Here is a 22124-nt window from a genome sequence, read left to right on the forward strand (position 1 = left end):
TATCCCTTTATTATAGGGGATTTAGAACAATCAATGCAGACCGCGTCTCTCTAAAATGACTCACTAGAATATCCCAAGTAATAAATCTACATTGTTAGTGCCGTTCCCACCTGGGTCTTCTCATTAACTTTCAAGCTGTGACATCTTCCAGAGATCACGCTACTTTGAGCTCAAACTTATGTCAGGTTCGGAGCCCCTGATCCGAGGCCATCCGAGGTCAGACGTGTTCTAGTGTCTGTCTTTCGAGCTTGTAATGGCTTCGAGGCTACCATCTTCGAAGTTGCGTCTGCTTCGCAGGCTCGGTGCCTAGGTTGCGAACATGTGTTCCAGACATTACGAGTCCATTCCTTACGAATCCAGCTTTTGAGATCACAAATCTTATGGCTCGAAATCTGGGTGTAACAACTATATGATTATTCGATAGTCGTTGAACCTAAGACGGGTTTGGGCCTCCGAGCCCCTGGCTGCTCAGTATTTGCTTGGCCTTGACCTCTCTTAAGGGCCTAAGAGGCCCACTTGACAATGTCACATGCTCAAGGTGGAAAATATGGATAACAGTTTGTGCATCTAGAACTCTGTGGTATTATGTTCTTGGTTAATGATTGATGAGTGATGAGTTTGGATTTTGATTTGTAATTTTAGATTTTTGAGTTTTGTTTGGGTTAGGGATGGCTCTTGAGGTTGAAGGAGAAGAAGAAGATCGAGTAGATGAGGAAAAAAGAATGGAAGTTCTGTTCTAATTTTTTTATGCCATCAAATTCTTTTGAAACAAATGGAAGAATTAGACAAGGTAGATGAGGGAAAAAATATTTTAATTTGATTTTTTAGTAATTTTTAAGTCAACTTTTAGTTTTTCTAGTTTAATTTTTTAAATAAATTGAATGTAGAAATGAATTTTAATTTTTTTATTATATTTTAAATTATTTTTAATATTTTAATGAATTTCTTTAAAATAATTAAATGTGGACCAATCACACATTATCATATATGTGCTTATTTGGCACTTAACAAAAAATTTAAGGTCAGGTACTTATGCTGTCAATTTTATGTTGTAAAAATATATATATGGGTGTGGTAAAATTTTTGTTTTTGAATTTTTTAAACATAAAAATAGAAATATTTATTTTATTTTTGTTTCTTTATTTTTAAAAAATAAAAATATGTTTGGTAACTATTTTTGTTTTTTGTTTTTAAAAATAAAAAATAATAAAAGTGTTTGATAATTTTTTTTTTTAACAATATGATTGTTGATTTGAAGAAGAAAAAAAAAATCGAAAACGGTTTAAAAAAATTTTGAAAGTGAAAAAATTTTATTTTCAAAATTTAATAAATTTTAATTCAAATTTTAAAAAATAATAAATAAAAATAGAATTACTAAACATATTTTATATTTAATTGTCAAATTTTTAATTAATTAAATAAAAAATTATTTTTTTAAGTGTTATATATTTTTTAAATTGTTTTGCATCTTGAATGACTCAATCATATTTATCATACTATATCAGTCTAAATTTTTTTATCAAATGAACAATTCATTAATCTAATTATTTTTAAAATTATATTAAATGCCTCAAATTTAAACATATTTATTAATCATATCTTCAAATTATTATTACAAACCTTACTTACTAAGATATTTAGTGGTGAATAATTGTATGCAAGTGTTGTGTGGGGCCCACAATAATGAAATAGACAGAGACATATATATACATGACATTACACACGACCCAATATCAAACAAACCAACCTCTGCTCCTATCTCTAACCCATTATTGGCTCTTACTTCATTCCTTATACAACTCTCTCTCTCTCATCTTCATTTGATTTAGAGAGAGAAACCTCTGTGTTGTGTTGTCTCACTGAAGACAGAGAAGGGGAGAGAGACACACACAGACTTTCATGAGAGTCGGCCTAGGAGTAGGAGCCAAATAAGGAGTTGGAGCGAGGTTTTGGGCGACAAACAAGACAGACTATATTACACATATACTCTAAAGATTTTGCATTTTTTTTTTGGTTGTACTCTTGATCTTTAGGACAAACAAAAAAATTGGGTTTTCTGAGATTTTCCGATTTTTTTATTTTGTGGGTTATGTTTTATTAAAGTTAGTTTCAATATAAATCTGCAGATTTTTGCACCCAAGATTTGATTTTTAAGTTACCACCGTTGAGCCCTCCTTTGTTCATTCTAATGAGTTGAATAGATTGTTATATGGAAGAAGAATACAACGAGAATGGCACAAGAGGATTACCAAGATCAAATGTGTAGTAGCAGCGGCAGTGGCAGCGGTGGCAAAGGGCCAAAGAAGAGAAACAAAGCCCCGCAAAGAGGACTTGGGGTGGCACAGCTTGAGAAAATCATATCAGAAGAACAGCACAAGAAGGGTCAACCTGCTTCTGATCAATTGGCTCATCATAATGTTGCTCAACAGAGGGGTTATTCTGAGTTGTTTAGTCCTCACAAGGAAGAGAACACTCATACTAACAATCCCATTTGGCCTTTTTCTGGCTTGGCTCAAAGGACACTAGCACCAGCACCACCAGCACCAGAACCACCCCAATACCAGCTTCCTTATTCTTCGACGGTATACATAAATCTTTTTTCATTTGTACATGGGATTTGGATCTTGGTTCTTCACACACACACACACACACTAATGTACTTAAATATTCTTTGGTGTGGGTTTTCTTTGATCTTGTTGTATGTATAGGAGTTTTGATCTGTTGAACTTGTAGGTGAATATGCCAAGACCAACTTGGGTGGCACCTGAAGTGAACTTTCAAATAGATCCCCATTATACCAACTATTCTTCATTACATGTTTGGCAGGAGAAAGACAAGGTTTGCCCTGTTTAAGATTTAAAAGAAACCCCAAATATTTGAATCTTGGATCAGACTCTCATGTACTTAAATACTTGTGTTAGTAGTCATAATTGGTGGGTTTTCTTTGATTTTGTTTTGTGTATAGGAGTTTTGATTTGTTGAACTTGTAGGTGATTGTGCCACAATCAACTTGGCTGCCTTCTGAGTTGTTCTATAATTTAGAGCCCCCTTCAAACCAAAGCTACAATAGCAACTATACCCAACATGTTCAGCAGGAGAAAGAAGAGGTTTGCCCGTTTATTATTTATTCTCTTTCATTCTGTTTGCGTAAATTCGTTAGTCTATTGTTGGTAATGGAGTTAGGAAGCACAATGAACTTTCCGCGAGTTTGATTCTATACCGAAAAGACAAAATCAAACTGCTTTTTTCATTATTTCAACACGGATTTGGACACTCATCAGATGAATCTGGTTATAATGTGCTTTAGATGGTTTCAAGAAAGAGGCAATATCCCTTTGTAGACAATCCACCAGTCCCCTCTTTCAACTTAAAGAAACCAACTTTTTATGCCCCAACTATAGGAGATGGATCATCATTTTCATATGGAAATGAAGTAACCTTCATCAATCCAGAACATGGTAGTTCAAATTTCAGGTTAGCTTATTGTTAATTAGGCCCCGTTATATTGATATGTTGCTACCACATGTTATGTTTGTTCACCATGATTTATTTTTGTGTTATATTCAGAGATGAATACCCTTCTTCTTCATGCCCAACTTCCATTCCAAAGCTAAGCATCAGAGAAAACAACAGTGCTTCAAAAGAAGATTTTCTCGCACTTGGTCGTCCGACAACTACTGCTCAAACATCTTCAGCCTCAAAGTTGAGTCTTGGTTCCTTTTATCAACCATTCCCAAACTACAACAGACCACACAATTTTGGAACAATCCCAGTTCAAGTGAGATTAAACAACACATACCCAATTCACTAGTCTGTTTTTGTCATTCTTTTTCTTGTACCAATCAATATTCTAACTCTTTAATTTGCTTATAGGGAACTGTAGAAGAGCCAATTTTCCAACATGGGCTTATAAGTGGCTCATCGGCTGAACAGCTTCTGCCTTTACACAACTTGTTCCCACCACCAGCAAAGGGAAATAACCATGAAGCAGTTGAAAAAGAAAAGAGTAATGGTACTAGTGGTGGTGATGGTGATGATGAAAATATTGATCTCACTTTGAAGTTATAAATGTAATTTTTGGCAAAGATTACAAGTAGAATATAGTCATACAGATATGTCTAAATCTTGCATTTTTTACCGACACAAAAAAGGGGCCTAAGATCTTGGCCATGTGATGAGGCTGTATTCTAACATATTCTATTCAGTCATGACACCTTTTTGTAGGTTTTGAATTTTTGGTTTTTGGATTTGGATTCTCTTTTTGTTTGTTTGGTTGGATTAGTTGGAGTATGATTGATGAGAGAATCAACAACATTTGGTGTGTTTGGATTGGATTGTGAGGATCTGAATATGCTTTGTCTAGTCTTTGTTTTCACGTGGGGGTGAGCTGTGACCACCATTGAGTGACTTTGTTTGATGTGTTTGCTAAGAAAGATGGCGAAAGCTATGGACCCTTCTAAGGTTATATAAACAGAATAAGTTACAAAGTCTTCTTTTAATAAGCCTTTTCAGAGTGAGACAAATAGGTGTGTAGTATGTACACAATTGAAAAAGTAACTAAAATGGAACCAAATATAAATAATTGTCAAGGTTTAGAGTATGACATGTTGGCCAATGGCCATTCCACAATCGATCCCAGCAACTTAGTCTCTTTTTTATTTTATTATTGTTTATTACACTTCAATCTTAACTCTGCTTTTTAGCTTTAGATTTCAAAAAGTCACATTTTTGGCACATAATCAAAAGTTCATGGGTTTTGAAAAAAAATTGAAGGTGTTAAATAAACATGTTTGATTCTCTTTGACACTTCAAGTTCAACTTACATCAATAATTGATTTCTAGAGTAATTGATGAAAATATTTTTTTTCTAAACGTTCTAAAAGATCATTTTTTATGAAAGGCAAATGTATTGAATTGAGTAAATTCGGCAAGGTGTTGTGCGTCCGAAAGACTACTAAAATATTATTGTATAAAAGTGATTAAAAAGAGATTATTTTGCTAAAAATTCCATTTTTTTACTACTTAGTACTCAACAAAATGAAGGGAAAATATAAATCAAATAAAATTTTAATTCAAAATTAACAAGTGGCAATGAAGAAAGCCGCCTAAAATTCTAATAAATATATTAATGCCCCCAATTTCTTTTTGTTTTGACATGGGAATCCTTACATTTTATAACTCTGCCAAGCAATTTTATTGACTAATACATTGACACAAAAGACACTATTAAAAGAGAGAGCATAACTAAAATGGAAAAGGAAATGACACCTCACCATTACTACTACTATAAATATATTAGAAAATTTGATGAGGTAGTAGCTGCTCCAATCATATGATGCAGTAAGATTCACATACATAGTTTCAAGTCTCAAAACACTAATCATACAAATGACTCCAAATGGGAAAAGAGGGTGTTCTGATCTGAATACAAAAAAAGGAAGAGTTACCCTCATGTATGCCAACATAACTCGTACATAATAAGAGTCTATGACCAGCCGAAGAAGTAATCCAGAACATAAACCAGAGCAAGTGAGAATGGATAGAGCAGGAATGCGATTGACGCCATCCACAGAGGGAAAGTGGTTTGGAGGCTGCCAAACAGACCCATGATAGTACAAACTATGAAAATGATGAGAACTTCAGATGAGAAGTCCCATGTTAGTCCTCTGACGTAGACGAGGGCCAAGAAAACCGATAGGCAAAGTACATTGTTCATCGTGACCGCCCCATATATCTGCATTCAGCAAAAGAAGAGAAAGAAAAGGAGTCTAAGATTCTTCAACACAGTTCGAGAATTGCATAGTCAGTGTTGGGACATTGGTCTTCGTTGCATGTCAAGCAGAGACAATCTAAGGTTCTTATTGGAGCATTATTTATAAGCGATCACAATGTTAAAAGGGTAAACTTGTATTTCAGTGAATTTTTCACCATTTGAGACTAGTACTAAGATGGCTTAGTTAGTAGCATAAATCCATTGCTAACTACTTACTGTTCACTAATTATTTGGGGTTCTAAGACATCAGTTAACTGTAATACTATCATGCAATGATGCAGAAAGGAAAAAATAGGGAAACAAAGACAAACCGCTGAAAATGTCAAGGAGGAAGTTCTTTTCTTCTTCCTTGTAGCGAATATTATTGCGGATACAGCCTCGCTGGAGTTGGTAGCCAGAGGTAGTGCAATGAATGAGATGAAAAACTTGGGAATGCTTGTAGCACTTGAGAAGTTATCGACAGCGTCCACCAAGGGATCCGCAAAAGCTGCTGCAATCGCAGTTCCCAGCAACAAATACAACACTGCTTTCACTATTATAATTTTAGCATTCTCAACACCTTCTAGGACCTCATCACTTTGATCGTGGCCTCCCAAAAGATCTTTCTTTGTTTGCTGTACATGAATAATGAACTCATTAGAAGAGAAGCAAAATAACACATCTCAAAGGTTCATCAGCAAAAAACTTACCTCGTGGAATTCATCTAAAGGGTCAGAAGAGGCGTTCCCTGATCGCTTTGTCTGGTTTGCCTCATTAAGCCATCTAGAAATACCATTTATAAATTCTTTCTTATCAACTCGGCTATTGTTGGATGTATCAAAATCAGCCATCACTTTGTTCGCAGCTTCATCACTGTCTAAGTCTATCTCATCGAAATTAATTCCAATAATCAACGCTCTTATTTCAGAAGTAGAAAGCTCACCATCATTGTCCGCATCAATTTTGTCAAATAACCTGACATGATATATCCATTTGAAAAGTTAAGCAGTTGCCCAAAGAGTCTAGTAGAAAGATATGAGAAAATGGCATCAAACTTGCAAAAGCAAAACTAGTAACTCCATTTTCAAAATCAATCTTACTTTGATATAACATCTACATCGGGTTCACCATCTTCAGTAAGGAGCCTTCTACTCGTCTTTAAATGTTTCAAGATTCCTGATATAACATGCTTATGCTTAGCATAATCTAATCGCCTCCTCTGTATCCAAGGCTGGAAAACCTGCACGGGGAATCAGATATAATTAAACTCTAGAATCAGCCCAAGTAGCCATCAGGATTTTAACAATATTGTGTGTTTAAATTTACATAAATGATTTCAACATTAGTATTGGCTTAGGAGTTACCACATAAGCTGATCAGAATGTGTATCAAAATCCGGAATTGAACTAACGTCTACCTAAGTTATATAAGCATGGATGCAATTCAGGATAGCCCATTCCTTCTTATAAATTATAATACAACCTAATAAACAGAGTTCCCAAAATTAAGATTATTTTTTTTCAAGTTTAAAATAGGGATAATTATGAAATCGTCAAGAAATGAAATCGTCAAGAAATGAAATCTAGCAACTCTGTATCCTAGTAGTGTATGCGATTGGGTATCTAACATGGTGCTAAAGGAGCAGTCTTATTTGTATTTAAAAAAAAAAAAAAGGACCGTCTTATGTTCCATTGACACTATGTGGAGCGGAGCTCTATAACGTGTCTTAGACTTGTCATTGATAGTCTAGTCTTGTCATGTGCTAATATAAATTTACGTTAGATCACAAATTTCCAGTTATTTCAGTGTGAAAATAACCCAGTCTTGTCCTTCCTCTCCTAAAATCTTATTAGTATTTTTTTTAAAAGAAAAAGGGACTATTACTTTTCAAAAATATATATATAAATATATTAATGGGAAAAGAATAATACAGTAAGTGGAAGAGAAGTCCACCAAAAAGGAATCTCAATCCTTAATAAATCAAAGAATGAAAGGAACCTACCGTCTAAAGATTATTAACTTTCAAAAAGAATTTGTAATAATGCCTAAAAAGATGCAAATACCCTCCCACCTTGCAAATGTATATGCATGTAATTGCAAAAAGCAAAGTTCCTTTTTGTTGGATGTCAAAAAAGAAGTTTGCTTAATCTTTAGATTCAAAAAAATATGGATGCCAAAAGATAGCAAAAACAAAAACAGCCAAAAATATTGAGCCAAATTGATTCCTGGAATACCTAAATGACATTTCTTTTAGCAACAACTTCCTCAAGGGACCAACTTATCTGTTTGAACTTCTCACTAACTCAAACAACTATTCTGTGAAAGATAATATTTACTCTCTTTCAACTTTGTGCACTAATCAGGGCATATTTTATTTGACAAGTTTTGAGTATGAATTGAAACTAGTGTCAATTTGAAGGAAGGTTATTTTAAATTGCAAGAAAGGAAGATAAGAAAATTAAAACAAAAAAATGTTGTTAATCTAATGAAATCTCATTGTTATTTTCTCAAGTTAATTTAAGGCATTCACTAAAGAAGATGAGAGAGCAAACTCAACACGCAAGAAGTAGGTGTAATAATCAATGAGGATTTGTTCTGTTACATTACAGACTATAATAGAGGTGGATTTATTGATTCGTTTGGATGCATTACTGACTATAATATAGGCTAGTTCCTAGAATTCAAATTATACAATCAAAAGCCTACGACCATGTAAGTTTGTCAAATAAAAACAAATCTAAATCTAGTTGAAAAACTGCATACAAAACATAATTTCTATACAATAAGAATGACGTACCTGATACAAGCAATAAGAAATCAATAGCAACACTGAGGCAATAAGCCCAATCAACACAGCTAAATGTCTTCCGGAGGTAGAACTTAGAAGTTGAGGTAGTTGAACAATAAGAAATGGGATAACAGATACGGCCATAATCATAGCCGCATAGCTAGTCCAAATATCTGTGCTAACTCCAGAACCTGCATTTAAGAAATTTCCTTTTTCGTAATCCATTCTCTAAAATCCATTCCAAATTAGAATCCTCAAGTGAGAATAAGTATAGTCCTTATGAATCAAAATCACTATATACATGAAAGTAGCAATACATTAAGGTGTGGAATATACAATTATGCAGATTTAGGATTAAACGTGAAGACGGGTAGATTAAACATCTCCTTCGTGAACTCACTCCCAAAAGTTTGGCTAAAGAATAGTCCGAGTTGTGCCATAGAATCATATAAAAAGTATTGTTGGTAAATAGCCGTTTCTTAAATTTGTGAAGAAAAATCTCCACTTTGGTTTGTGTCTAAATGAGATGTTGGACTGTGTTCAGTAACATCTTTGGCTTCAAGTATTTGTAAGACGATGGTTGTTTCAAAGCAGGCTATGAAAGACCTTTCACAGCTTCTTGGCTGGATGTGATTTTGATGCATTCAAAGCTAGCTCGCTAGCTCTAATTAGCATATCGGGAAATCATTATTTCAGTATTATCATTGAATATAGCTAGAAATTATTTTACTGATGAAGTGACGAGGACACAGACACAGAAACTAATACTTTTTTTATTTATGTTCTATAGAAACATACATACATACATATATAGGGACATATGTATCTAATTATACCAGGCCAGCTTCTTATTAATTAATAGGGTCACAAAACAAGTTATATATATTTGTTTTAACATAAGGTAATAGTGTGCAGTTTTTAAAACCTGAAAGAAAATTACAACACAGGTCCTACCGAACTTGTCCATCTCCCTTCATTAGGATGAGTTAAATCAAACTAAAACTACAAAACACAAACAGGAAAAAGATTTCTTTTTTATGCAAAAATTTGAATATGCCAGAAAATTAACTACCCCTTTCAGCCACTCATAAAATGTAATAAAAAACAACCTTTCAGTAAGATAAGAACGTACCAGTCAAGCTAAACCCTTTCGTATCAGTTGAATCTTTTGCAACCGAATTCTCAATATCACACTTGCCAACAACAATGCAGGTACCCCATATTACAGTAAGGAGCATTACAGTCGACCCTGCTAGCAATCCCATTCCAACAGAAACCTGACTTTGGGCAACTTCCGTAGTTCCAGAAAGTCCAGATACTAGGGAACAAGGAAAAAGAGGCGTAAGGGGGTGCATATCAGTTAAGAAAGTAATTCTATGTGTTAATACAATTTAAAACAAAATAAAAGAGATTCAATCATGTACTGTTCAAATTAAAAGGAACAGTTAGTGGACAGCCTTAATTCATTATATTTTATTCTATCTGCTAAGTTGTCTGTTATTTACAATGACATATTAACGAAATGGGGTTCATTCAAACTAAAGAGTGTATAAAGTCTTGCCTTTTAACTTTCAATTTACACTTTCATACATAAAAAACCAAGGTAGCCATTATCAGATAAAACTCTTGGTAGTTGTGAGACATCATAGTCAAGGAGGCAACAGTATAAAGTAATGCTCTCAATTCTTAAAAACACAACCAAGTAAAACTTACAAATGAATATAGGGAAATTTAATAACTATAAATCCAAATATAATTTCAATCATTGGTCAAAAGTGAAAATGTATCATATGATGACATACTAGGATAATGGTATCGAAAAAGTCAAAGAAACTTGACATGATAAATAAATATATCTTGTACTTCAAGTAACTAAAAACAAACATGGTATTCCGTTAAATAAAACTCATAAAATAATTAAATATTTCATAAGTGAGTAGTCAGTCTATAGTTTCTCTTCTCCTCACATTTTTTTCAGTAATTTTTTATCATTATAAAATTCTTGGTTGAAATTACATAAAATTGTTACCTATTTACATTTTTAAGGGGAAAAAACACTCCCATTAACACAATTTCTCGTTACCCTTAATTTCAAAGTAAGATTAGTGTAATATTGAACAGTGCCTCAATCCCAAATTTAAATATTGAAAAATTTGCGTTTAAAAAGTGAAAATTATTATTTAAAAAGAAAACTGAAATACAAAGCAAGTGTTCATTGTATTATTATAGAACTTCCCAATAAACAGGCTTGTGTTGGTCCCTTATCTTTGTTTGTTTCTTATAAATGTAAAATAAAATTTAAAAAAAAAAAAATAGAAGCAAAACAAATCAAGGTATTTGAATTTTGACATCGAATCGTCAAGTTTTTTTTAAAAAAAATTTGATATATTAATAAAATAATAATAATTTTCGTATGAATAAAAAAATTATTCCATTATTCCTCTATTTAATAAAATAACGAAATTTACCAATAGTGGTGATGTCGACTAGCTCAACTTTCTCCAATTTTTTCATAGCATAGATAAAAAAAAAAATCAAAATCAAAATCAAAATCAGAATCAAGCAAACAAATTACAGTGGTCAGGAAATGCATAACAAGATCCGAAAATTTCTCAATTCTGCTTTTTCCACGGTATTCTCAGATTCTCACTCTCTTTCCACCAACCAAACTACGAATTAAGCTTCGACAGAATTAAACAAATAGAATATATATAAAAAAGCGAATTACCAAGAATAAGCATGGCGTCGGGGAGAGCGCCGAGTATGGGGAGGAACAAGCCGCCGATGAGGCCAGGGCCGAGGATCTCAAGCAAAAGCTCACTGCCATTGGAGAGGTAGGTGGCGGAAGTGAACATAAGAAAGCCATAGACGAGTATCAGAAAGAGATTACCGAGAGCGGTGGTGGTGCAGGGTAAGAAACCGTAGGACTGCTCGCAGGTAGACTCGGCCTCCGCGGCTGAAAACGACGACGTTAAGGGATTATTGAGTCGGAGATAAGATGGCTCCTTCTCTCTGAAATCGACCCCATCCGATACCAGATCAACAACCGATTGGTCGCTGATTACGCGGCTGCAGTGAACTGGACCGCAGAGGATCAGGAACAAGGAGAACAAGAAGACGAAAGACTGTGCCTTGTTAAACATGGCTTGAGCTAAAAGTTCATATACATAGATTTGTGTGAGAGAAATGAGATTGGTTGGTTATGGCTTCTTATAGAGAGAGAAAGTGAGGAGAGAGAGAGAGAGAGGTTTATCAGCGTCTGAAACGTGTTGATGGAGTGGTATGGTAGCTAAGCTAGACACTACAGTCTTTGATCTGACTTTTGTATTATATTATTATTATCACTTTTTTTCAAATGAAATTGATTTTTTTTTTTTAGGAAATAAAATTGAATATTTTGTGATTTTGAACACGTAATTGTGATCACGATTTGGGATTACTTTTTCTTTTCTTTTCTTTTTTTGACAAATAGAATCACTTTTTATTGTTTATAAATTAGATATTTTTGTTTTTTATGAGAAAATAAATAAATAAATTGAAAAAGAAAGAAAGGTTTCCTAATTCTCTAGTGGCCACATGAAAGGCCTCCTAAACCAAGTGTCACACTACATACATTGTGCATATAATTATAAATCAAGATCTTTGGTAAAATTTTAATATCTCAATTTAAATTTATGTTCAACTAATAAATAAATGTCAAACTATTTAATATGAATTGAGTAAAATATTTTTTAATTTTTTTTAAATTTCAATCAATATTAAAATAATATAATGTGCACACTATTAAGCTGTCCAATGAATTTGTATGTCTTAAGCTGGACAATAAGTTCTTTTATTATAGAAGAAATATCTATCTTTTTCCAATCACTTTTTTTCAAGAAAAAAAATCTAGACATGATTTTTTTGGTTGAGATTGTGTTTATAATATTGTAATAAGGATTGTTAATTAGAGTAAAAATTGAAAATAATGATTAAAATGAAAATAAAATAATATTCCACTTTTAAATTGATAATATATCATATTAAACAGATTAGTTAAAAGGATAAAATTTAGATTGATTTTCTAATCTAATGGGATTTTATTTTGATAATTTATGGTAAATATAGTTTTTAAAACCTTTTATTGGAAAATATAAACATCTCGAAAACTATGGGAATCTAAAAAAAAAAGATATTTAGAGATGTAGTTTCATTTAAAAATAATAAATAAAATGTTGTTACTCTCTAGTGGTGGAAACACTAATAGCATGTTAACCTATTATAAATTTGTATAATTTTGTAGTAATGATTCTCATTCATATGTTTACTAAACTAATGAATGAGAGAAGTAGAAGGGGTCAAGGAAAAAAGAATGAGAATAGTTTTCCCTCCAAACTCTCAAGGAATCGCATTACCCTTAGGGATCGTTTGGTATGCAGGAATATGGAGGCTGGAATGAGATCTGAACACATTCTCGTGTTTAGTACTGGGTTTGAATTTTTCTAATCAGAGAATTTGTACTCCAAGAGGGTGTTTGGTATGAGGTAAAGTGAAGGTAGGAATGAGAATCTAAAACACTTCTCATGTTTGGTTCAATTTTTTACGGGGTAAAATTAATAATTTTTGTGGCCCCACATGTATTTTAAGAATAAAGTGAATCATTTTATATACTTGAGTTTAATATTACATACATTCTAAGTCCTTCTACACTTCCAAGGTCACTCAACTACTCAAAATAAACACCTCCAAGGGTTTTAATTTTTCCTGATTCTGGGTTCAAGTGAAACTCATCTGACATGTGGTTTTCAATACCAAGGAATGTGAAACACTTCAAAATTAATTTTTTTTAAATAAAATCTTAAACCAATAATTTTTTAGTTAATGACTTATTTTATTTTTTAAGCTTATTTTTGAACTCCTCATACAAAACTGCCACTTAGTGACTGTTTTTTCTTTTTATTTTATTTTTTAAAAATTAAAAATCAAAAGACATTTTTGTCCTTTAAAAATCTATGTCACCAAAATACTAGTTTAATTTTTTTTTAATAAAAAAATATAATTTAGTCAATTTTAGCATTTGTTTCTATTTTCTGATTATGTAAATAAAATAAAATGATTATGATTCCATTTTCAATCAGTTTTAGTAAACAACATTATACAAATAATGATTATGATTCTGATTCTTCTATATTTTATTTTCGTTCATTTATTTATTTTGATTTCGATTACAACCTAGTAAACGTGCCATAAGAGCTTAAGGGTATGGGTGAACAATTTTTTCGCTACTGGTTTTTTCTTAGCTGCAGTCATCATTTTTTACACTTTATAACACTTAGGTCCAAAAAATTGATTTTGTATCAGTTAGATCCCCAATACTTTTAAATCGTATCATTTAGATCCCTAAATACTATTTTTATTTCTTTTTTCTTTTAAAATACAGAAAAAATACAAAATAAATGGTGAATCATTCTTGAAATATTCAGACATTTAATTTATGAAAATAACAACCATGACATGAGAAAAAAATATTTTTACAACATTTTTAAAAATATTTAATATTTTTATAAATTAAACTAATGTTTTATTAAAAAAATATATATACTTACGTTGTTGTTTTATAATTAATATTAATAACTATATTATCTCGATTATCTTGATATTATCAATTTTTATTATGTTTATGCTTGTTTATTTCATATATTTTTTAAAACTTAATAGTGTATATAAAGTTATTTATGTGCACATAAATATATGATTAGTTATAAGTTGTATTGTAGAAAAAATTTACAAAATAAAAATAAATATATACATGATAAATATTAATAATCTCCTAATAGTGCAATTATTAATATTATAAAAATATAGGTAAGAATTTTTTTTAATGAAAAATTAATTTAATTTGTAAAACTATTAAATATATTTTAAAATGTTATGGAATTTAAAAAAAAAAAGGCATGTTTAATATTGTCATAAATTAAGTGGTCTAATTTGTTTTTAAGATTGATCCACAATTTTTTTATATTTTATTTATGTATTTTGAAAGAAAAATAAATAAAAATAACACTTAGGGACCAATGATACAATTTGAAAAGATTGAGGACCTCACTTATACAAAATCAACTTTCGGGATTTAAGTGTTACAAAGTGTAAAAATGTAACGCCCTGGATAGCCAAGACCGTTACACTGTGTGTTTATAAAAGTGCTAGACTTGCTAATCAATTCATTTAGTTAAAAACGTGTTACTGGAAACATAATGGAACTAGGGTTAAAAGATTTTGGTCTTAAAAGTCACATTTCCTATAAAGAAACATTTCTTGTTTACACGGGATCCCAAAAATATTAAGGTTAAAACATTTACAAAAGATTTACAATTTAAATTCATCATTAGCCATACTAAGGCAAAATAGACAGTTCAGCGATCCCTGTCCTGATCCACTCCTCGCCCAAGGCGACCGAACAGCTGGCTATGTACATTCAGCCCCGCAGCTCTCCGTCTCAGGACTGATCTAACTTGCCTTTGCCTTTACCTGCACCACGTAGCACCCGTGAGCCAAGGCCTAGCAAGAAAACACAATAACAGAGCATAAGCAATCAACAGACAATCCAATATCTCATATTGCATAAACATATTCTCAACCATATAAACATTCAGGATAATCAAGTATTCAGCATACTAAACATATCAACTCATATCATACATCAATATAATGATAACTAGGGTTAGCACCCTCAGGCCGCACCCTCCGTTATCCCACTGACTCCGGCCCGCTTAAACCGAGCTCAGTGAATATTTAAGCTGTCCTCGGCTACCAGTGGCCAAGCTGCGCCCTGTGCGCAAATATTGTGTACGGCACCCTTAGGCCGATATCACATGTCCCATGGCATAATACCATCATTGACATTATATAGATATCGGGAGCACTTAGTCCCATCACAAACACATAACCGGGTGCAGTTTTCTTACCTTTAGATTCGCTAGCTTTGATCACTTGACTCCTTGAGCACGATCCGTCTCGAGCCCTAGCGCTCACCTAATCACAACCATAGGTCAAAGTCATCACCAAACCTCAAATCCAAAACCTAGCCTTGGGACCAATCCCGAGCCCCCAGGAAGTCCTAATTCCACCAAACAGGGTGGTGGAATCGAACCCCGAACCCTTGGTCAAAAACCCTTGTAAATAACCCTAAAATCCCTTTCTGGAAACAGGGCAGCACTACATCTCTCTAAGGAGGGCGCTACAGCGCTACAAGCAGAACCAAAATCCCCCAGAAAGCATGGCCTAGCGCTATAGCGCCCAAAGGCTAGCGCTGTAGCGCTAGTCACAGACAGCCAACATCACATTTTCCCTTCCTGCGATTTCCCCGAGCCAAACTCAACCAAAACTTCTCCAAACCTTCACCAAACTTAAAAACAAGCTTATTAACACACTCCACTCATCCCAAGCATTCCAAATACTCAAAACCCAAGCACATGCATCCCTAATCTCAAAACTCACCATAGTTGACCCTAACCTCAGAAACTCAGCAGAAACCAATCAAAACATCAAAGTTTAAAGCTCATAATTTATACCTTTAATGGAAATTCGATTTCAAGTTAGCCTCTAGACCTCCTTAGCTTGCTCTTCCTCAATCCTTGGCTCCAACTTCCCTAGAATTCCCCACCAGTTCAGCTTAGATACCTTAGTTAAAAATCAAAACCAGAACTGAAGAAACTTCAAGGTCTAACCTCAAGCAAATGGCCTATCCTTGCTAAACCCTTGCCAAATCTTCAAGCTTAGCTTAGTATTCTTGTTACTCAGCTTAACCTAGCTCCATTATGAGTTTTGCTCCAAGAAGAATGGTGAGAGAACCACAAACTGACTGTAACACCCCAAGTTGCTAATAAGGTTTAAGACCTTGTTTAGCGTGCCTGGAGGGCAATAAATGATTTTACATGATAATTTATGAATTTGAATGAATATGTGATTAGTAATGCATGTTTAGGTGGTATACAGATGCATGTGAGCCCCGTTTGTATGTTGGGGGTAAACTGGTAATTTTAGCCCGTTGAGGGCATAAATGTGATAATTGTATTATGTGATTTGTACCACGTGAGTGTGGAGTTTTTATTGTGATGCACGCGTCGAGACGGTCCTAGTGAGCTAATTAGTCTAAAAGTCACAACGGGATTTTGTATTCGGCTCGGAAGGGGCCTAGGGGTACTTTAGGAATTTCGTAAGTTGAATTGAGAACTAATGGTTATAGTTTTTGGAGATTGAGTAACCTGTGTAACCATTTGTAACTGCTTTGAGTAACAAGTTTTAGATAGAAAATGGTAGAATTGAAATAAAAGTGAAAGGACTTGAGTGCCCTTGAAGGTTTAGTTAGGAAGGATTATTAGGAAGGGGTAAAGTGGTCATTTGGCAAGGGATTTAGACAATTTTCAGCTGGGATATTGGGGTACACGGTTTGGGCATTAGGTCATTTGATGGTTTTGATAAAGATTGAAGAGAAGAAAAACTAGAAGAAAGAAAAAGCTAGGGCAAGAAGAAGAAAAAGAAGAAGAAGTGTAGAAGGGGCTGAAGTGGGAGTTTATGAGGAGATCAAGGAAGCTTTTGGGTGAATTCTCCACTTGAGGTAAGGATTTTATGCACATTTAAGTTTGGTTTCTGTTTTGATTTGAGAAATCTAAAGCATGAGTTAAGTTTTTTAAAGTTTTGGTTTGAGTTTGCTGAAATTATAAATCAAAGGGTGGATTTTGGGTGTGATGGTGTTTTAATCTTGATTCTAGTGTCTATGGGTTGTTAGATGGTTCATATGAAGTTTTAAATTGATCTTGGGGTTTAGGTATTTGTTTGGGATGATTTTGGGAGGTTGTAGCTCGGGAAAAACGCAAGAGAAAACCCAGAAATCTGGGTTCGCGAAGGAGCGCCGCGGCCCTGTTCTTGGGCGCCGCGGCGCGAGGATGCTTCAGGATGTGGCCTAGCCGCTGGGCGCCATGGCCCTTGAGGGGAGTGCCGCGGCCCTAGGCCATTTTGGCAGCCAAAAAGTTGGGTTTTTAGGGCTTTTGCCCGTGGACGCGGGGGATGGTTCCAATGTATTGTTTTAAGGAATTAGAGGTCCCGAGAGTACGGGATTGGTCCCGAGAAGTGGTTTTGGGTTTGGTTAGTATTAAAAGTGTTTTATGTGTGTTGTGACTAGGATTTCGGAAAGGCTCGTGCTAGAGGACCGTGCTTGTGACCTTGGTGCATCGGAAAGCTCGGGATACAGGTAAGAAAACTGTAGCACTCGAGAACAGGGCATGGGCCCATAGTGTTATTGCAGAGCATGGCCCTAGATTGTATTATGTGCTAATGTATAACCTTAAATGAATTATCATATGATTGAAAGATTATTTCGAGACGTACTATATGTGTGATTATAATGAAATGAACGGCTAAGGCCGAGAGCGGCGAAGGTTGAGAACGGCCGTGGGGCCGGAAGTAACACCTAGCACATGGGATGTTTATAGTCAGGGTGGGACCCAATGGATACATGAGTTATCCTTACGGTAAGGACCGAGACCCCAGGCTTGGGTTAGGCCTCTTGGGCGGCATGGCCATGTTTGTGTCAGTCTGATGGTTTTCCTGTTTATCAATGGATTATATGCTGGTATAATATATGCATATGTTATTTACTGTATGAGTTTCCTTGCTGGGTTTCGGCTCACGGGTGCTCTGTGTTGCAGGTAAAAGCAAGGGGTCAGTCAACCAGCCATGAGTATGGAGAGCGTGGGGGCGGTGCGTACATGTTCGGCCTGCCCGACTGCTTTGGTTGGGGGCATTTTGATTATGGCTGTATTAACTTATTCTTTTGATAGTCAATCAAGTGTAAATCTATTTTTGAGTTGTAAGTATTTTGTAAACCTTATTTTTGGGATCCCAGATGTTGACACTTCAAGTTTTAATGAAACTAAGTATTTTCAAATATTACAGCCTTAACTTCCGGTTAGTCACACTTTTGGTCTTTGAAAACCTCGTAGAGTCAGTTAGTTGCACAGTTGTGTTTTAAAACTGTTGACGCGGTTCTTCGCCAACAGGTAATTAAGAGAAGAAGAGAAAGGGCTTAGTGCTGAATATAGAACTGTCGCAGATATAGAATCTTAGAGAATGAACTAGGTGATTCAAGACACGTTTTTAAGTGGTTCGAAGGTTAAAATCCTTCTACTCCACTAGTCAATATTATTGATATATTCTGGGTATTTGGTTACAAAGCATATATCTCTTCAGAGACTATTTTTCCCAACCCTTATCAACTCCCAGGTTCTCCATATTTATAGGAGAAGGCACCTGGAAGTTGGTAAGGAGGTCATCCCGTGACCTTATTATTTGTCATATCAACTCTGTGACATTCATGATTAATTCCTAAACCTGACACATAAGTATGGTCAAATCGATAGGTAAGGAGGTAATGGGCCGCACGGCCCAACCCAGCCGTGGGTTTCTGAACACGCACGTTCCTGCTGCGTGTCCGAGAAGTCAGGGAGATATCGGACACGTGATGTCAGATATATGCACGTTTATCTTGCGTGTGTTGACTTTACAGAGGGTCAGAGCTCCATACATAGCTCGTGCCACGAGCTTCTCCCCTGACCCGACCTTCGGCCTTCGGATTCCTTCCCCCAGTCCTGGGCAACCTTGGCGAGTCCTCAGGGATTGCTTGAGCTAAGAAGATACGACCTCGAAACGGGAGCTCCGGTCTTGGGGATGTTAATGGGCTAATCGTGATTAGTCCGTAGCTCGGCCTGCTAATCAGCCCGTAGGAAAACCAGGGCGTACATCTGCCCCCCAAGCTCCTGCTCGTGGTACATGACGTCATATATAAGACCACAGTAGGGGCTTTTAGACTTCCCCATAAACTCTTCACATTCCACTCTTTACGCAGGCGTCTGATACATGGAACGTCGTGGGTGGTGACGGTACGTCTTACGAGAACCGCATTTAATGGCCTAGCCTATGCCCAGCAGTCGTTTCGTATTTCGAGTGGAAGGCCTCGGATCCCTCACCAGGGCCATCCAAGAGCCTTCTACACGTGATCCTTCACGTATATAAAAAGGGGGTGGCCACCCTACGCACGGGCCACCCTTTCATTCGAAATTTTCCAAATCTCCTTTCTTCTTCCCTCTCCATATTTCAGAAGAGCGAAACTCTCAACCCTGTTGCTGCCATTTTCATCGTTCACGAAGCTTAGGCGCACGGATTTCTCCGAAGCTTTGGAAGCTACTTCACCAACGAAGCTCCTACCAACGCAACGCCCTTCCTACCTCCCAGCCATACACTGTAAGTTTTCTGACCCTGTTTACTTTGAAAACATGCTACTGTAGCTTAGGTAAAAAAAATTCACTGTAGCCGCATGCAAGGGTTTTCTGGGTTGTGTGGATACGGAGGGTGACAGACCTTTTTAGGTTAGGGCACATTTGTTGTAGGAAATCGCTTTAGAGTATGGGTTTCAGGATGCTTTTTCTGGAAAAATTTCTGGGTAGGAGTTTTGGGAAATTTTTGGGTGCAAAACCGAGTAGCTTAGGGAACTCGCCTTTAAGCGGTTTTGTAATTTTCTGCCTATTGAAACTTTCCCCCCCAAGGCAAATTCTATTCTAAACCCCCTGACACGCGAATTTTGAGTAATCTGGGATCTGTTGGGAGTATACGCGCGTGTTCACTGAACCGCGTGGTTCCACTCTCCACGAGCTGGGCTTACCTCAGCTCGTGCAAATAATAATTGCTTCTTTCTCCTGCTTGGGTCATCTTTTCTAAAGTGTTTTCTTTTGTTCACTAGGCGACCAGATGGCTCCAAAAAAGAACCTCCCTCAGAAGAACGTTGGAAGCTCGGCCACCCAGCAGGAAAAAGGAAAGGCGGTGATGCCTAGCTCCCCGATTCCCCGCTTCGGGCCGGCCGTGGAGAAGGAGGTCGAGGTGGCCCCCGACGCATTCTTTGAGGCGGAGAGAATAGTCTCAAAGGTAACTGACCAGACGAAGATCAACAAACTCTTCCTCACTCACAACATTCCACTGGGGAAAGCCTCCGTTATTGCCCGACCTGCCGCGGATGGCGAGCGGAGCTGCACGCCGCTCGATGAATCGTTCGTGGCCTCGAGCGATGAACACTTCAAGGCAGGGGCCTTCCTTCCCCTGGATCAGTACTTCGCTGATTTCCTGAACTACGTGGGGTTGGCCCCTTTTCAGCTCCCCCCCAACTCCTACCGTCTGCTGGCAGGGTTGAGGTATTTATTCAAGAAGCAGGAGTGGGAGGTCCTTACTCCTGCTGATATTTTATATTTATTTTGCCTCAAAGCCAGCCCGGATCATCGGGGGCGAGGTGACGGGTTTTACTATTTAATCCGTTTTCCCAATACGGCGGCGGTCATCGAGCTGCCCAGCCACCCAAATGACTTCAAGGACCAGTTCTTCATGTCAACTGGGTTCCGGAACTGCGACCACCACTATTTCAATCGTCCTCGTAAGTAATCCCTAATCTTACCTCGCCTTTTAAGTGTTATTTTATTTTAGCTCCTCCCGTATTCCATTCTGAGTCCAGCCAATCTTGCAGCCATCTACGCGAGGACCGAAAGGTCTGTGACCCTCGGGGGTCAATATGAAACACTGGCGGGCTTGCCCCCTAGTGAGAAGGACTATCGCGTGCTCGTGACGGACGAGACGATGGTGTTCTGCAAACTGATTTTCCCAAATCAGACCCTGAACCTGAAGAGGCCCCGGGGGCCGCCCCCAGCCCGCGACAACAGACCTCTCATTGTGGAGGAGGTCGCTGTAGAGGAAGACGAGGAGGACGAGGCGGCCGAAGTTCCGCTCGTGAGGAATAGGAAGAGGGCCTTGGAGGTTGCCCAGAGGATGGGCGAGGAGAGGGTCCAATCCGGAGCAGCCGCGGGTCCTTCCGGCCAAGGTAACCCTTACTTGTTTAAGAATTTAGATAGGGCCACTGCAGACCCCCGGCTGGTTAGGTTCAATCCTAGGCAGATCGTCCATCGTCACCGGACCTGAACACACTCTTGCTCCATTGTGTTGACCGGCTCGTGCTGGATCACCAAGAGAGCCGGCCTAGGGGTACCGTAGTAGTAGATAACACCCTAGCTTTTAGGTCGATCTTATTCGAGGAGTATGGGACCAACCTACGCACATGGCCATCACTCCAGAGGGGTACCTATGCTCCGGGTCTTAGGTAGTATGTAGAAGAGTCTAGCCCTGAGTCAGAACCGAACCTAGAACCTGCGCCAGTTCGCGAAATAATCGTCTTAGGTTCTTCCAGCTCGGGGGGTAGGGCTCCCTCAGTATTCATATGCTTTTTTAGCTTTAACCTTTGTCTTTATCTTTGAGTGATTGCTAACTTGTAATAACCCTGTTTTTTTTTTTGTTTGACAGAAGAGATGTCTCAGCCCGATGATAGCTTGCGGGGCATAGTCTTCGGGGGGAACCCCCCAGCCGGGCCAAGAGCGAAAAGGCTCCGGGGTTCCAAGAGCTCTGCCGGGGTCTCCACTAAATCTCCTGCAAAGGAGAAGGAGAAAACCCCGCCAGCCCAGGTCGTGGGGGCGACCCTTCCAGCTGTCGGAGCAGGACAAATGCTCCCACCGCACC

At 36.8% G+C, this 22124-nt stretch overlaps 2 protein-coding genes across 2 annotated transcripts; one reads left to right on the top strand and one right to left on the bottom strand.

Moving 5' to 3' along the window:
* The first annotated feature begins 1731 nt into the window (after positions 1 to 1731).
* LOC133800453 (uncharacterized) lies at positions 1732 to 4314 on the top strand. Its single transcript, XM_062238412.1, has 6 exons — positions 1732 to 2582; positions 2734 to 2838; positions 2991 to 3107; positions 3308 to 3474; positions 3568 to 3778; positions 3874 to 4314. The coding sequence occupies exons 1-6, from the start codon at positions 2232 to 2234 to the stop codon at positions 4066 to 4068; spliced, it is 1146 nt and encodes a 381-aa protein (XP_062094396.1). The 5' UTR covers positions 1732 to 2231; the 3' UTR covers positions 4069 to 4314.
* Positions 4315 to 5092: 778 nt separating this feature from the next.
* Positions 5093 to 11822, bottom strand: LOC133800452 (sodium/calcium exchanger NCL-like). The gene is made up of 7 exons (XM_062238411.1): positions 11269 to 11822; positions 9673 to 9858; positions 8550 to 8731; positions 6853 to 6992; positions 6463 to 6727; positions 6085 to 6387; positions 5093 to 5734 (listed from the first exon to the last, which is right to left on the bottom strand). The coding sequence occupies exons 1-7, from the start codon at positions 11681 to 11683 to the stop codon at positions 5486 to 5488; spliced, it is 1740 nt and encodes a 579-aa protein (XP_062094395.1). The 5' UTR covers positions 11684 to 11822; the 3' UTR covers positions 5093 to 5485.
* Between the last annotated feature and the right edge of the window lie 10302 nt (positions 11823 to 22124).

The sequence above is a fragment of the Humulus lupulus genome, chromosome 9 (assembly GCF_963169125.1).
Source record: "Humulus lupulus chromosome 9, drHumLupu1.1, whole genome shotgun sequence".
In the NCBI taxonomy this organism is placed as follows: domain Eukaryota; kingdom Viridiplantae; phylum Streptophyta; class Magnoliopsida; order Rosales; family Cannabaceae; genus Humulus; species Humulus lupulus.